The sequence below is a fragment of the Colletotrichum chrysophilum genome (genome assembly GCF_026319265.1).
Source record: "Colletotrichum chrysophilum strain AFK26 chromosome Unknown scaffold_4, whole genome shotgun sequence".
In the NCBI taxonomy this organism is placed as follows: domain Eukaryota; kingdom Fungi; phylum Ascomycota; class Sordariomycetes; order Glomerellales; family Glomerellaceae; genus Colletotrichum; species Colletotrichum chrysophilum.
Window position 1 is genome coordinate 77,951 of NW_026517291.1, and position 15,434 is coordinate 93,384.

General features: G+C 54.7%; 5 protein-coding genes across 5 annotated transcripts; 2 read left to right on the forward strand and 3 right to left on the reverse strand.

The window, feature by feature from the left end:
* Positions 1 to 897: 897 nt before the first annotated feature.
* Positions 898 to 2,756, reverse strand: COL26b_000920 (uncharacterized protein; the record flags this gene model as incomplete). The annotated part of the gene is made up of 3 exons (XM_053173883.1): positions 898 to 1,674; positions 1,732 to 2,448; positions 2,574 to 2,756. 3 exons carry the CDS (start codon positions 2,754 to 2,756, stop codon positions 898 to 900), a joined length of 1,677 nt encoding a protein of 558 aa, XP_053042000.1.
* A 925-nt stretch (positions 2,757 to 3,681) lies between these two features.
* COL26b_000921 (uncharacterized protein) lies at positions 3,682 to 6,213 on the reverse strand (the record flags this gene model as incomplete). The annotated part of the gene is made up of 3 exons (XM_053173884.1): positions 3,682 to 3,963; positions 4,017 to 5,615; positions 5,668 to 6,213. The coding sequence occupies 3 exons, from the start codon at positions 6,211 to 6,213 to the stop codon at positions 3,682 to 3,684; spliced, it is 2,427 nt and encodes an 808-aa protein (XP_053042001.1).
* Positions 6,214 to 7,035: 822 nt separating this feature from the next.
* On the forward strand, positions 7,036 to 8,347 carry RMT2 (Arginine N-methyltransferase 2; the record flags this gene model as incomplete). Its single annotated transcript, XM_053173885.1, has 2 exons — positions 7,036 to 8,260; positions 8,313 to 8,347. The coding sequence occupies 2 exons, from the start codon at positions 7,036 to 7,038 to the stop codon at positions 8,345 to 8,347; spliced, it is 1,260 nt and encodes a 419-aa protein (XP_053042002.1).
* A 151-nt stretch (positions 8,348 to 8,498) lies between these two features.
* On the reverse strand, positions 8,499 to 10,172 carry COL26b_000923 (uncharacterized protein; the record flags this gene model as incomplete). Its single annotated transcript, XM_053173886.1, has 5 exons — positions 8,499 to 8,922; positions 8,974 to 9,428; positions 9,481 to 9,891; positions 9,952 to 9,977; positions 10,034 to 10,172. 5 exons carry the CDS (start codon positions 10,170 to 10,172, stop codon positions 8,499 to 8,501), a joined length of 1,455 nt encoding a protein of 484 aa, XP_053042003.1.
* Positions 10,173 to 12,505: 2,333 nt separating this feature from the next.
* COL26b_000924 (uncharacterized protein) lies at positions 12,506 to 14,087 on the forward strand (the record flags this gene model as incomplete). The annotated part of the gene is made up of 3 exons (XM_053173887.1): positions 12,506 to 12,849; positions 12,901 to 13,755; positions 13,808 to 14,087. 3 exons carry the CDS (start codon positions 12,506 to 12,508, stop codon positions 14,085 to 14,087), a joined length of 1,479 nt encoding a protein of 492 aa, XP_053042004.1.
* Positions 14,088 to 15,434: the final 1,347 nt, after the last annotated feature.

Genomic DNA, 15,434 nt, shown 5'->3' on the forward strand with positions numbered 1-15,434 from the left:
TGAACATTATGAGCTCGATGTTTTCTTGTTGAACGGAGGCGGCGTTGGCTTCCTCGGTCTTCAATTTTTTGGCTTTTGCGTGCGTTGTTTGCTCGTTGTAGAAGGAGATGGATGGAACATTTCGATACCAGAGGCCGAGAGAGCAGAACGAATGGTTGACGGGATGGGAGACATGACATACACACACACGACGCAGCAACGGCTTTTTTGATATCTCTTTTTCTTTTCCTTCTGCAAACAAATCTTTGGTAGCGGTCCAAGGAATCATGACAAGATGTAGATACCCTCGCTACGATTCTTAATATCCCACCACCCCCCTTGACCGACGGCGGCGCCTTTGTTTACGGAGACTTGGGGTTCATGGTTTTTGCGTTCTCTCTTGGTTGGCATTAGATTGCAGTTGGTAGCAGTTGGAGAAATGCGACACCATACCGTACGATTGTGCTTTCTATTGCCTGTGATTGTCTTTGTGCGGGTGCGGCTTGTATAGTGTCGTTTGTCCAGGAATTGCTGGTTAGATGGGGGTTTAGCTGTAGAACTGAGGAATTGCGGTTACCCAAGGGGGAGAGTCATCGATTCATCAGCATAACGTGTCCGACGGCAACAAAAACAGGACACAAGTGCTACTGCTATTGCTGGTTGGGTCACAAACTGGGAAGGGTTAACCACTACAGCCAGGCAGGGACAAGCACAAGCAAGAGGGGAATTGCCCTGACATGTACGTTTGCTCCAAGTTGGATGGTTCATCTCGAATAAGGCGAGTTTTGTAGCTTCGTGATTTGATGACAATTTTTTTTTCACAGCCAAATACAGCTAGCTATATGTGCGCCGAAGAGATTGAGAGCTAGGGGTTCAATGATTAAGCCGCGACGGCGACTTTGACTTGAGTTCCCATTTCTATGAAGCAACACCAGTACCAGCCACCGCCTCGACCGTCGTAGGCGCCTGCAACCGCTGCTGCTTGACTTCATTAGCGGCCACGAGCGCGTCGTCGAGTGTGTCCAGGAGATCTTGCACGTCCTCCAGCCCTGCCGATATCCGTATCGTCTCCTCCAAAATACCGTACGAACGATGGTACGCCGCCTCGTCGGCGTCCTTGCCGAATGCAAGAGTGTTGTAGCAGAAGCTGAGCGTGCGGTGAGCGCCCAAATGGGGACCCGGATAGAAGGCGAGGCGGTCGTAAAATGCTTTTGCCGTATCGACGGACTCAAAGTCGATGCTGAGCAAGCAGCCCGCGCCTGGCTCCTCGAGTTCAGGGGTTGGCCGCCTAAGGTAAGATTTGTAAATATCATAGTCTGGGAGACACGTTGGGTACAGAAGTTTGGATACTGGCGAGGAAGTGTCTTCAGCCAGGCGCTGGAGGTGGGCGGCCATGGCCGCGGCGTTGCGGTTGAGGATCGCAGTTCGGGCGATGTAGTCGTCTGAATTAGACAGGAGGACTTCAGCATCAGCGGTAAAGAGTTCGTTGTGGAAATTTTTGGCCCAGTGAGAGGAGAGGTCGTCGTAGTGTGGCGAGAGAGGGTTCAAGACGACGCTACCTCCCATGACGTTGGCGTACCCGGAGAATGTCTTCGTCAGTGATGAGACGAGGATGTCTGACTGTGCGATAACGTCAATGTTGGCGAAGGACCCGACTGTATCGTCGAGGACGAGAACGAAGTTATGCTCCTCAGACTATTGCCGGTGTTAGCTATGCGACGTTGGTCAACGGAGATGCAAAATCAGACTGACCAGCTTCTTCAGACGAGCAAGATCAATGCTCGCCAGCAAAGGGTTGCTAGGGAACTCGGTGAGAACGTAGCTCACATCCTTTCCAACGGCGGCCTGTTCATCCAACCACGCCTCAAAGATGTCTATGCCCTTGGGATCAACGGGACCGAAATGCTTATAGCCATGGGGCGAGTTTTCTTGAATGTAGTGAACAGTACTGTGAAACACGATGCCCAGAATCGCTACACTGCCAGGACGATACTGAAGTAGCGCATGGTGGGTACTGAAAATCGCAGCCATGCCCGTCTGGTACAAGAACACATCCTTGCTCTGGACTTTGATCTTCTCTGGCTCGATGGCAGCTCTGTGCAGAAGCCCCGTAATGCGCTCCTTGAGCTTGCCGTGGGCCTCTCCCTCCGAAAGGTACTCTGTGGGAGGCACCGTCGAACGGTCGGGTAAGTCGACTTCGGTCAACGAGTCAATGTTCTTGTGCAAGTACTCTGCGAGACGGATGGAAACACCGATACCGGGATTCTGCCAGGCTCCAATGACACCAGGCGTCTTCGCGGCGGGGAACGTCACAAGGTAGATGCGCACACCTCCAATGTCGACGCAGCGATGTCCGAGGTCACTTTCCGCCAAGACCTTCTCCTTGCGATTAGGATGGGTAGAGTGAGCGCGGACAGCATCTAGAGACTGGGGCGAAGTGAAGTAAAGGGCTCCATGACCCTCTGGTGTCTGTATTTTGGCGCAGATAGCTCTGAGTGTCTGGACGGATGTGCGTCAGCGAAGCTATGGTTCAGCCACATGATACGGACGGGATCTCGATGTTGATTGTACGTGTTAGTATGGAAAGTGCTGACCTCGCCGACGGGGCCGAAAGGCCCAAATCTTGGATATATGTGAACGACTCGCTTCATGATGTTTGGATCGCCTTCACGGAAGGCAATGGCGGAATCCCAACCCGGTGCGTAGGTTGTGATGCCATATTGAGAATCTGGAGGCACGCAACGGCCGAATTCTGACGCTGGTTTGAGCACAGGCATGATGCGTCGTTATAATATTCCTTGACGGAAATGAAGATCCAACTGTGGTTGGGGAAAAGAACGAGTTCAAGCAGATATAAGAGTTGGAAGCTGATAACTCCAACAGCTGAGCGGGGGCTGACACGACCACAAGTTCGGAGAGATGAACGCCACGAAGATACCTACCTATGGAGTGGACTTAACAGTCTAAATCCATCGGCCCTGCGATATCGTCCAGCCAAAGAGGGGCTCGGTAGGCAGCAAGTAAGACATACCCACCGCCCCTAGGGAGGCAAATGGAAGCTGCGAAGCTGCCTTTAGCCGCCTGCACCTCCATGTGTCTCGATCTCCACCAGCCATTGTCAACAACCTGAGATGTCGGGGTTGTGGGGCGGTGTTCCCATCTGAGCTACAAAAGAACGACTATACTGAGCAGGGTATTTTCCCACAGCACACCAATGGGTGAAAAAAGATTGGGTTAGGTAGACAAACAAGGTTGCATATCATTCGCAACGTCGGATTCGAGCTACCAGAAGCTTGGGTTGCTCACGTCAGCATGGAATGTCGAATCCTACGGGGCGCGACAGCAGAGCTCAAAACGGCAAGAAGTGCTAGCAAGAACGTATATCATTGGAGCGATGAGACCTCGCAGGATTGGAAGCAAAGCGCGCATCTGCGCAAGCTTTATGTCAACGCATAAGCTTGGGGAGAGGGCAACGCGACCATTCGGTTAGCGACTTATCTTGAACCATTTGATCCGTCCATTTTTGTCTACTTTCTCTTCTTAGGTACAGATATATCCAATACTCATTGATATGGCACCAAAATGCATCACAACAAACGAAACAGGGTTGACAAAACCACCAATGCTGATCGACCATAGAGCACTCGCTTCATACTACAAGATACAAGGAAACTATTTTCCGGGAGATAAAAACACAAAGCCTCACCAGTACTGACGTTCTCTACCCTCAAAAGCAAAGTTGAGTACCACGGCGATGAACAACGCACCGCAAAGCGCGCTGGGACCCCAACGGTCGTAGAATTTGGCCGCTCTCCTGGTACGGATTGCCTGGCTTCTGTACAGGTAGATTGCGACAGAGTAGCAGAGCGACAGAATGGCCAGCAAAGTGAAGACTCCGGCCACGATGAACGAGGCACTGGTAGGCTTGGAGCCGAAGTTGAGCAGCGTGACGGCGACAGTGCCGACGTAGATTGAGAATTCGAGCTAGATGATCAAGTCAGCAGCAATTCTGATGTCAGATTCTTATGGCAACTTACCCAGCCTAGGAAGGTCCTTTCAGCTGCGAAGTAAACCTTGGGCTCAACGCGGACGGGGACGTAAATCTTCTTGCCCTTGGGCGCCTTGAACCTCTTAGTCTGAACAGGGCCGGTGCCGAAAAGCTGCGTGGTTGCCTCTCGCCTAGGAATCACTGAGCCACGGGGATGGGGCACAGCCCATTTCAACACATCGACAGCACCCTGCCCGAAAGCGCGGGCCTTCGTTGATGCCAAAGTCGAATAGTAAGTCCAGCCGCCAACTCTGCGCGCCTCCTCCAGAACTTCGTCCGCATCGTACTCCTCGTCCGAGTCGTACAAGAAGTCTTCGCCTTCGAGGGCATCGGTCGTTTGGTCTTCGATATCGGCCGCACCATTCCTCGCAGCTCCTTGGCGACTGGACTCACCGTTCGTGGTACCGTTGTTGCTGAGTATCAAAGCTCCCTCCTCGTCATCAGAGTCAAGGTCATCATCCTCGTCATCTGATGTTGTAGCCGTCGCCGACTGGTTTGGTCTGTGGATGCCAAAGTCGTGTGTAGCCGGCTTTCTGATATCGACATCCATCTGCGGCATCCAGAAGGGAAGCAGATTGATGCGATCAGGGAATAGGCAAGCAACACCATGGATGAACTTCGAAAACTTGGGCACGGCCTCCACAAGATGGCTGGATATCAGCTGACGCACCCATTCCGGAGGCTCCTGACCAAGCTGCGTCTGCAGCTTGACTTCGAGGACCGCATACGGGAAGCGCACGATGTCGCTTGGCGGAAGCTGCGAGAAGGGATAGTCAATACCAATATCCATCCGCCTCCAGTTGTCGCCGGAGCGATTGACGCCGTCGAGGTTGTCTTCCCGAACCATGGTGAGTTCAGTGTCCAGAGAGATACGGACACGAGCATCGGCGGGGAGCTGGAAGGCAGTGCGGTTGTAGAAGGATCGGCACACGGGCTTGTAACCCTTCTTGAGAACAGAGTATTGGACTTCCGCAGCGAGCCTCTCGTCCTCGGCAATCTGCTTCTCAGGCTTCTTGCCCTCCTTGCGCGCCTTCTCGAAGAGAGCTGCCGGCAGAAGCTCACCTCGCATGTACGAGTTGACGTTCTTCTCCTTAAGAGAGAAACGCGCCTTGACGGATTTTTCTCCTGTCCAGTCCTCACGATGGGTCTTGCGCTCAACAAAGATGTTCTCGCTCTGCATCCCACCGTACCATCTCAAACGGATAGCCTCGGCTCCCTCCGTCTTTTTCAGACGGCCCTCGTACAGGTCCCAGGCACTCGGGTTGTCGTAGTAAATGGATGTAATTGCCGAGTCCTGTGTCTCGAATTCCTTGCTGGCGTTGAAAACCAGGACGGGCAAGTGCTTCAGGATGATGAGCTTCAACTCGGTCACGTTGTCGGGGTGGACCCAGTATTTCGTCGTGTTACGAACGAAGCTTCCCTGAGAGCCACCAGCGGCGCTGTCACCCTTAACCGGGTTTCCTCTCGTCCTCACCAAGTCGTACAGCTTCGACAGCTTCACTACGGAGGCATCGTAGTTCTCCTTGTAGAAAGGCTTCGCCTTCAGTCGGGTGTCGAAAACAGGCTTGAGGTGCCAGCCAGTCATTTTCTGCGTCGCATTAGCCCAACATCCAGTTGCCGAAGTCACGGCATAAACTTACGTCGTGCTTCTTGATAATCTTATAAAACCCAGTATAGTTGAGCTGGACAAACTTGGCAAGATCATGCACATCGGCAATGATGTCGCTCAAGTCCTCCTCCAAGAGCATGAACTCCTCTTCGCTGGGGCCATCCTCGCGAGGGCCGCGCTCGATGAGACGATTGACGACGCCTCTAACCTCGCGCTCGCTCACGGCGATGCGCCTCGAAATCTCCATGGCCTTCACCTGCTGCTTGGTGTGCACCTTGTCAAGCTCGGCCTCGAGCTTCTTCACGAAGCGACCCTCATCCTCCTCGGACCACTCGCGCTTGATGCCCTTGCCTTTGCCATTGTCGGTCGAGATGACCGGGCCGGTGGCTGTTTTGAGGTCGGCCTTGAGGGCATCGTAGTCGATGTAGTACCACTGGTACTCGCGAATAATGCTCGAACGGAGCTGCTCGCCGAACTTCATGACGACGATTCCAGGACGGGCGCGCCAGGGTTCGCTGGGTGCTAGACTCGGTCGCCAAGTTCGTTCCTGTGTCTTCAGGTCGTGGACAATTAGCATGAGGAATTGTCGCGCCGAAAGGAGACCATTTTCGGAGACTAGGGACTTAAAAGTCTGTTGTCGGTGAAAGCCTTCCAACCGAACCAAGGATGGTGCCTTTTGCGTTTTGAGGCATAGGTTGACCAAGGTTCCAGGGAAACGGTGGAGTCTATCGAAAGGGATACCTTTTCGTAATGGAGATGGGGTCTCACCTATGCAGCTTTTTAGCCGTACTACCCGGATGGCGCAGAAGTAAAATGTTCCAATAGTTGGTGCGAAAGATGCGCAAGTTGAGGAACGTTCGCCTGTCGCGGTCGGGTCGCCCAGGCAAAACAAATGGGAGGCGATGGAATGGAAGCGGCCGACGGTCTACGAGACAAGCTTCCGGCAGGGGGGATTGCCTGGCCTGCAGCAGAAGTGGCTCTGACGATGGAGCCCCAAACCCAGTAAAATGCAGCTTAGACGCGGCTAGCTCCAGGCCGTCTGGGCCCAGTGCCCGCTGCTACCCAGAGCTCTTGGCAGGGGGCATTGGCCAATGGAGAACGGCAAAAGAGCACGTGCATCCCCGTACGTCACAGCGCCTTCAGTGTGAGGAAGGATTTTTTTTTTGGCCCATGGCGGGGTTGCAGCGGCGGGGGACCACCACCCGGAGCCGTCGAGAGAAAACTCGTTGCAAGGCTTGCTTTGCGCCGGCCGGCCTCCAAATTACCACGGACCGGTCCCCGCCGCACCGATCCCCGATCGAAGTCTTTTTTCAGACCCGAATCCTTCCTTCCGATCCCAGACACTCCGGTTACGGACACCGCCCTTGGCTACGCCCGGTCAACCCCTTACCTCGCAATCATGGCGATCGACGACTCGTTGCAAGCGCGCATCACCACCGACTGTCCGGAGGAGACCCGACAAATCCTCCTCCACGCCTGGAGCCATGATGTTTCCGAGCTAAAGAAGCTCCTCGATGCCCCTGGCAAAGCAAGCGTGCAAGACCCCACGACCGGCGAGACACCTCTCCATGCCGCGATCCGCGCATGCGGACCTGCAAAGGAGAATGGTGATATCGAGGAGGCCAAGGAGACGGTCTACGAGCTCTTCCTTAAAGGCGCCATCTGGAACGACGTCGATGCCAACAACGAGACACCAGGCTGCCTTGCTCAGCGCCTGGGCCAAAGTGAGCTCTACAAGCTCTGCGTAGAGGCTGGCGTGCGCGCCGAGCTGCTGTTCGGCTTGCTGGACGGCTACGAGGAGTTGGGCTCTCAGATGGACGAAGACGAGGAGTTGGAGGTGATCGAGGAAGCCGAAGCCATGGAGGCTGACGTTCAAGATGGTGAAGAGGCCCCCGAGCTCGTCGAGGTGGAGAAGAAGTTCGTACCGCCGACGGTCGCCGACCCGGACGTCAAATCGGAAGAGTACCTCCGCTCAAATCTGACCTACTCAGACGGCAAGCTTGTCGATGACGGCGGCAACGGCGTCATGATGGCCTGGGAGACAGAAATCATGCGCAGGAGCGTCGACGCTGTCCTCCCTGGCCTGGCTGTTGGCAAGCGGATCCTCAACGTCGGCTTCGGTATGGGCATCATCGACGCCATGTTTGCCGAGACCAAGCCCTCCAGACACCATGTCGTTGAGGCGCACCCCGAGGTGCTCGAGCACATCGACAAGTCCGACTCCAAATTCGGGGCAGCGTGGGAGGCGAGTGGACCCGAGGAGGGCGCATACAAGATCCACCGCGGACGCTGGCAGGATATCGTGCCCAAGCTACTGGAGGAGGGTGAAATTTACGATGCCATCTACTTCGACACTTTCGGCGAGGACTACGGCCAGCTGAAGATGTTCTTCACGGAGTTCATACCTGGCTTGATGGACGAGGCAGGCCGTTTCAGCTTCTTTAACGGCCTTGGAGCTGACCGCAAGATATGCTACGATGTTTATACCAAGGTTGTGGAGATGCACATGGCCGATGCAGGCCTGGACATCGAATGGGATGAAATGGACGTCGACATGAAGGGTCTGGAAGAGGCAGGCAAGGGCGAGTGGGAAGGTGTGAAGCGCCGGTACTGGACTTTGGACAGTAAGTTAACCCCCGACTTTACCTCACTGGTCACGTACTAACACCACTTCAGAATTCCGACTGCCGACGTGCACATTCCTGGGTTAACTCCCAGATAGGGATACTGATTGTATGAGCTATCTAAAAGCTTTGGTAAACGTAACCATATGAGCCCGTCCAGATAGGAACCGAATCAGCAAAATCCCGTCTAATCCTGTAACCTTATCGCGTTCCTTTTTCATACCGCTCCATTGGGATTTTATTTAAAGTTCTCAGGGTGCAGAATGCCGGCCATGTTGCCTTGCTGAACGCGCTTCAGGGTCAGGGCGGCAATAAGAGCGGCACCAACACCGCTGCCGTCCTCTGCAGCGAGAATCTCGACGGGGTCCTCCTCCTTGGTGCTCTTCTTGGCGGGCCAGTCGAGGATCTCGCGGAGAGCTTGGGCGCCACGAGCCTTGAAGTGAGGGTACTTGTTGAATACCGAACCGTCAGCGCCAACGTGGCAGCTCTCATAGCCCTTCTTCATGCAAATGGCGGCGACACCGCAGGCAGAGAGGCGGGCAGCACGAGTGCCGATGAGCTCAGCAAGGCGGCGGATGAGCTCCAGCTCGGGGCGAGTAGCCTTGAGGCCAAGCTTGGAGGCAAACAGATCGCTGGTCTCTTGCAAGTTCTCGAACGGGTCGCTGTAACATGTTAGTTCTTACACGCACACAGGGTGCCAGATTGTTACGTACTCCTCGATGGCGGACAGGAAAGAAGAGTCCAGGGTGTAGGCCTTGCGGAGCTTGGCGATGTCCTGGTTCTCAAAGATGTGGATGGACTTGTTGTCGTGGAGGTCAACAAGGACCAAGCGGAAGATCTCGCCGAGATAGAGGCCGGCGATCATCTTCTCGAAAGCTTGCTGGCCGGGACGAGGGGAGTCCTTGTCGATGATGATATCGTAGGGGGTGCGAGGCAGGACCCGGTGTTCGTTGTCAAAGGCACCCCACTCGCAGTTGATGGCCATGGGGGTGTCAGGGGGCAGGTTCATGTGGGCGAGCTTGGGAATGGAGCCGCAGTTCTCCATGTAGGCGGCGTTGCAACCAGTGCCGAAAATGCAGCCAATCTTCATCTTGGTGTCGGTGTAAGCCGAGGCAATCAGAGTACCGGTAGTATCGTTGATCAGAGCCGTGAGCTTGATAGGGACGTTCTAGGGACATGTTAGCACATGCGGCAAATCCAAGGACCTTTCGCGCCCTTACTCTCTTAGCCAGGGCCTCCTCAAGGAAGGGGACCACATTATGTCCCTCAACACCGTCGATGTCGAAGCCCTTGGTCCAGCGCTGAAGGATACCCTCATCGATGTAGTTCTGGGTAGCAGGGTAGGAGAAAGTGAAACCGAGGGGAATCTTCTCGTCCTTGGGATGATCGGGGTGGTGAGTGTCGACGAATTGCAGCAAGCAGTCGGCGATGTACTCCCAAAGCTCATCAGACTTTCCGGTCTTGAGCTCCTCGGGCATGCGGTACTTAGACTGAATGATGTCGAACTCGGACTTCTGGTCGGTGAGGGTGATCTCGCAGACACGGAGGTTGGTGCCGCCCATGTCGAGAGCCAGGAAGGTGCCAGTTTCATAGCCATCTGGGAAGGACATAACCCAGGTCGGGTTCATGGGCTAGTACTGTAGTCAGAAAACCATGTAGAAGCTGGCTCAGTCCTTATTGTCATGACTTACGATGCTACCGCCCTCGACACTCAGACCTATCTTCATATTAGCGGCTATTCAGATGCCGACCTTATTTACAGTTGAGACTTACCCTTGTCAAGCTCCGAGATGAAGTGCTTGCTGATAGCCTTGAGCTTCTCGGTAGGCACCGTGAACTGCTGCTCAAGCTTCTGGACCTCCGCAAGAAGGTCCTTGGGCACATCGGCCATGGAGCCTAGAATTTCACTCATGGTTAGCGATCGCAGTAGAAAGATAGGCTCCTTGGTAGGAATTGCTTGCTTTTCCGTGAGGGATTGGGATTAAAGATATCGGTATGGTGGTAGGAGCGCTCCCTTGTATGGGGCGCGATTGCCTTGTCGACCATGATGAAGGGTGAGAGGGATAAGACTAGACAAAGGTTGTGCTTGGAAATACCGCTCTCAAGCTATTTGCTCAGCCTCTGGGCACGCGACTTGTTTCGTGTGAGGGTATCACCAGTGATCGAGGAGTGAAAGCAGATGTGTAGATCTGAGCAACAAAGGGCAAACAGCAACAGACAAGCAGGGAGCGGTCAACACAAAGCAGCCAAGCAGACAGGAACGGCGCTTGCCAGCTTGTTATACCAACTGGCAGCTCTGGGGAAAGAAGAAAGCTGGGGTGAAGGTGGGGGAGTGTCTGATAAGTGAGACCGTGTCCCAGCTCAACGCTAAGTATTTGGGCACCTTTCCCAATGAAATAGGCATTGCTTGACAAGCTACCCCTTTGCCCTGGGGTATCTCCGTCGGAGTAGCTCAGCAGAGCAGCCCAGCCTTGTGGCGCACCGTGTACTCCGACCCAGGAGGCGTGGGAAACGTCAAAGTGGCAGCCAGGAATGGCATTGGGTGATGATGTAGGTGTGTGCGGGATGGGGATAGGAGGATGAGGCGTTGAGGAGGCCGGGAGGGTGTGACGCCTGCATGAGTTGCGTGGTGTGGGAGCGGTACAATTGCCAGCACTTTCGATAGTAGGGTGTCTCGAGCATTGTCTCAATCAAAGACCAGGGTCCGATGGCTCCGTTCCCTCCATCTCGAATGTTCGGACAGTCGATCCGGGGAAAACAATGGAAGAAATCGTGAGTTTGAACTTACCCTTCCTAGAGGGCGGGACCTTGGGACCAAGACCAACCATTTTGACCGGTAGCTCTGGAAAATGGCGGGGTAAAGATGGTGAGGGGTCGAATTTAGGTTGTAGGTGGTGAAAGAGGCAACGGGGATGTAGGTCGATTCAAATGTGAAGTGAAATGCTCGAGGACGACAAATCCGTGGTGTTGCTGTATAGGTGGGCGGTCAAGCAGTTCGTGGTGGTGAGAGATACCAACTGCTGTGACGTTGAGGAAAGGGCGAAGGTGCGTGGATCAGATGACTGAAGGTGAGAGGTCGGCCGTACGAATAGAGCTTCTTGAGTGGGCTCAGGAAGGTGCAGCGTGGAGGGGTCCTGCGCGGATTGGAAGCAAGGCGTCTCACAGGGGACCTTGACCAGACCTCATTTTTAGCACACACTGTAGACTGCACGCTCCTGCACAATCTGTGGCCCCTGCCTTTCTCTTGGTCTTGGGTCGAGTCCTGATCCCCGAAACCGCTGAGGTAGAAAATCAGCACACCTTGAATTGCCAAAGCTGTGACTGAACGGGGCCAATTGGCAGCTTTCAGACATGCGATTTTTTTTCTCACTCATCGTCTGTCCCACTAGGTGCCGCGGAGCAGAGCCGTCAAGCCCCGTCCAGTGGTTATTACGAGATTTGCAGCGGCCTTACTCAGCTGGGATGCGCCCCGGAACGCCGTAGCGATAGCGGTCTGTTGTGGACCGGGTTGCTTTCTAGGGCTAAACTGAACTTAATTGTTCTGAGCCTTTGCTAGGTAGGGGTATGTTGAGCCTCCGAGACATGCTTCAATAAGGTCAATTATACGTGTTCGGTGGGCTTGAAGACCGGTGCCTATGCCCGGGTCAGACGGTATCTTGGATGAACTCCAGCATCTCCAGGATCTTGGATAGGGTGCCTGACACAACACCCATCCCAAACTCCGGAGCTCTCGGTGTGTGACGTGGAGCAAATCGCAGCTCAACCACAGCGCAGAGAGAAGCTGTTTGCCCCACCAATACCCGAAGCCAATCGTCATTGGAAAAGCAGGTGCCCCGCAACGCCAAGCGAGAAGCAAGCTGAAGTGTCAGAAAATGTCGTTGAGGTGGACGGCCAAAGTGTGGCTGGAGCTATGCTCTCTAGCCTCAGATTAGAGACGCTGGCCGCGTGGCCTGCCCCCGGAAATGTGGCAGGTGCCAGAGGACGGGCCCGACCTGACTGGCGGGAAGGACTGCCGGACTTGCATTGACCCGAGCCGGCGGTTCCCAGCTGGAGTTGGCCCGTGCGCGCCGTCAAGCAACGTATCCGTAAGCTTTTGGCTGGGGGTAGCTGTCTCAGGAGCCAGATCATCAACTCGGCAATGGAGTGAAAGCCCCAATTGCGCCTCAACAACCGCTATTTTCCATTTCTGATTCTCACTGCCGGGAGCGCTCTGTAAATGAGCATCTCCTTCGACTTTTCCACATTATGAGAGCCTTCGCCATCGCCGCTGGGCTTCTGAGCCTGCTCTCCCCAGTTGTCGCAAGCTCCGCCGCGGCAGACAAGTCGGAAGTCAATCAACCATCCACCTTCAAGCCGCCTCAGGTCTTCAAGAACGCCAATCTTGTACACATCATCTCCCTCGAGAAGAACTACGTCAAGGAGTCAATCAATGTCCTGATCGAGAACATTGATAAGCAACCCCAGGATGAATACTATCTGCCATTCACCCCCGACCAGATGTCGCGCGTTGGCGGCTTCGAGGCCAAGGATAGGAAGGACCCCGAAGCTGGACCCTTTGCTGTTGACGCTGTTGAGTTCGATCCTTCGAGGTCGGTACAACCCTGATCCTTCTCGTGCCCACCATTGTGCTGACAGCCTAGCAGCGAGATTCAGTACTACAAGATCAAGCTTCCCGCGCCCTTGAAGGCCGGCGGCCAGCAGACCCTGAGCATCTCCTACTACCTCCTCAAGGCCTACAAGCCCCTACCCGCCGCGATCGCCCAAGAGGAAAACCAGTTCCTCGCCTACGACTTTTCAGTGTACGCTCCCTCGGCCTACGTCACGACGAAGCAGAAGACCGAGCTCAAGTCACACTCGTCCAACATCCCCGATTACACCAAGCTCCCTGGCAGCGGTGACATCAAGGAGTTCCCTCAGAAGGCCGGCTCGAAGCTCACCTACGGCCCCTTTGACGAGAAGCCCGCCGGTGCCGTCTCCAAGGCCCAAGTGCGATTCGAGTTCACCAAGCCCGTTACTCACGTCTCCAAGCTCGACCGTGACATCGAGGTCAGCCACTGGGGAGGAAACGTGGCTTTCGAGGAGAGATACGAGCTCTACCACCGCGGTGCGAACCTGGCCAAGCTCTTCAACCGTGTCAAGTGGCAGCAGTCGCAATACTTCAACCCCAACACCTACGCTCTGAAGGAGTTGCGCTTTCCCCTGAAGGTTGGCAGCGCCGACGCCTATTTCACCGATGCTATTGGCAACGTTTCGACGTCGAGATTCCGTAGCAACAAGCGCGAGGCTCTCTTGGAGATCAAGCCCCGCTACCCCGTGTTTGGTGGCTGGAAGTACCCCTTCACAATCGGCTGGAACTCCGATGCCAAGAACTTCGTCCGCACCGTTGACGCCGGAAAGTACGTTGTCAATGTGCCTTTCCTCGAGGGACCTAAGCAGCCCGAGGGTATTGAATACGGCCAGGTCAACCTGCGCATCCTTCTCCCCGAGGGAGCCACGTAAGTAACATTGTAATTTACCTCATGCGAGGGCCCGCTAACTTGCGAATAGGAACGTCAAGTTCTACACCAGCATTCCCCAGTCGGCCATCGCTGACTCGGCTGTTGGCGTCCATCAGACCTACCTCGACACCGTCGGTCGCACCTCTGTTACCCTCAAGGCTCAGAACCTTGTTGACGAGTTCCGAGACCGCGAGGTGATTGTAACATACGACTACTCGGTGGTTTCTGCTCTGCGGAAGCCTCTCATCGTCTTCGCCAGCATGGTGTTTGTCTTTGTTGCGGCTTGGGTTGTTGATGGACTGAACCCTACGATCGCGAAGAAGAAGTAAAACAGACTATAGACCTCGGAGGCGGCTTTTCCTAGCATTTGTACATTATCATCAGACGGCATCTAAAAGCAGATGGAACGGATGGCTTTAGAGAATCATGATTGGACTGGCACACTGATCTTCGCGCTGAGAAATAGTTGACCGCTGTCATTTTGAACCTGTGTGGAAGGGTACCTTTTCCCTCAGCAAATATTACGGGTAGGGCCTACGCCTACAAGATTAGCTCTCGGAAGGTCTGTCGGGAAGGTCTTCGAGAAGTCATCCCTGCTGCTTTTCCTACAAGCCGCCGGGGAGATGCAGGCTGACGTCGCGGGCTGACCAAGGTGTGTGCGGTGAAGACGGAGTGTGAGTGGATCGGCTGGGAAGATCAGATCTTAACTCTGCTATTAGCAATACAGAGGGCACTAGGAGGTCATCAATTAGACAGTCCCACCGATGGGATCGTCCACGGATTCATGGGACAGGAAGTCCAGGCTCGTCTGCACTACACTGGGTTGGATCCGTCGAGGTTTTTGGTTGATTTCTTGGTTGATGTTTCTTGCTTTCACTGCAGGACGAGCTCGCAACGACTGTAACGGTAACGGTCACTGTTGCCGTTTCTGGGCGGCTTCCGTATTCACTCAATGACAGCCCGGCTCTGGCCAGCTGAGAAAGTCAGGCCCTCAGAGGAAGCTTTGTTTGGTTTGAGGCCCTACACGATCTGTGACTCAAAACATCAAACTCTCTGCAACTTAGACCTCTCTCTTCTTTCCCCTGCCCTCGTCGATTCCAAAATAAAATCCAACTTCTGACCTTTTTTCGGGGACTCTTCTGCTAGGGCGACTCGGCGGGATGTCTCACGCGGATCAAACTCAGTTGGGGAGACCCTGGCTGCTGCACAGCGGTCTGGACTGGACTGCTGGTGAATGAGGCGGCGCCAGTTTTAAAAAGCAAGGATGGCAGGCCCAACGCTCGATGGTCCCCCGCCGCCGTCGCTGCTGATGGCGGCGGAACGGAGCAAGGGTCAGAACCAGGGCAGCTGCGCCCAAGAACCTGGAAGCAAAGAGCAGCAGAGATGCGCTGAGCCACTTACCACAACTGCATAATACGTAAGGTTAGACGGCAAGGCCAGCCAACCAAGTTGGTTCCTTGTTCGCAGCACGCAGGGTTTTCGGTGAGGGCCGTACTCACTTTGTTTCCCGGGCCCGTCTGAATGCGAGAGGGAGGGGGGGCCATCCATCCATGCTAGAGTGGGATGGATGACTGACTTGCTTCGCCTTGGCCCTGAGTCCCCTGACATCGTTGACTAACCAGCACGCACTTGTTAAGGCACACTTGAACGGGAGACGGGAGATATGTGTCCAGGCC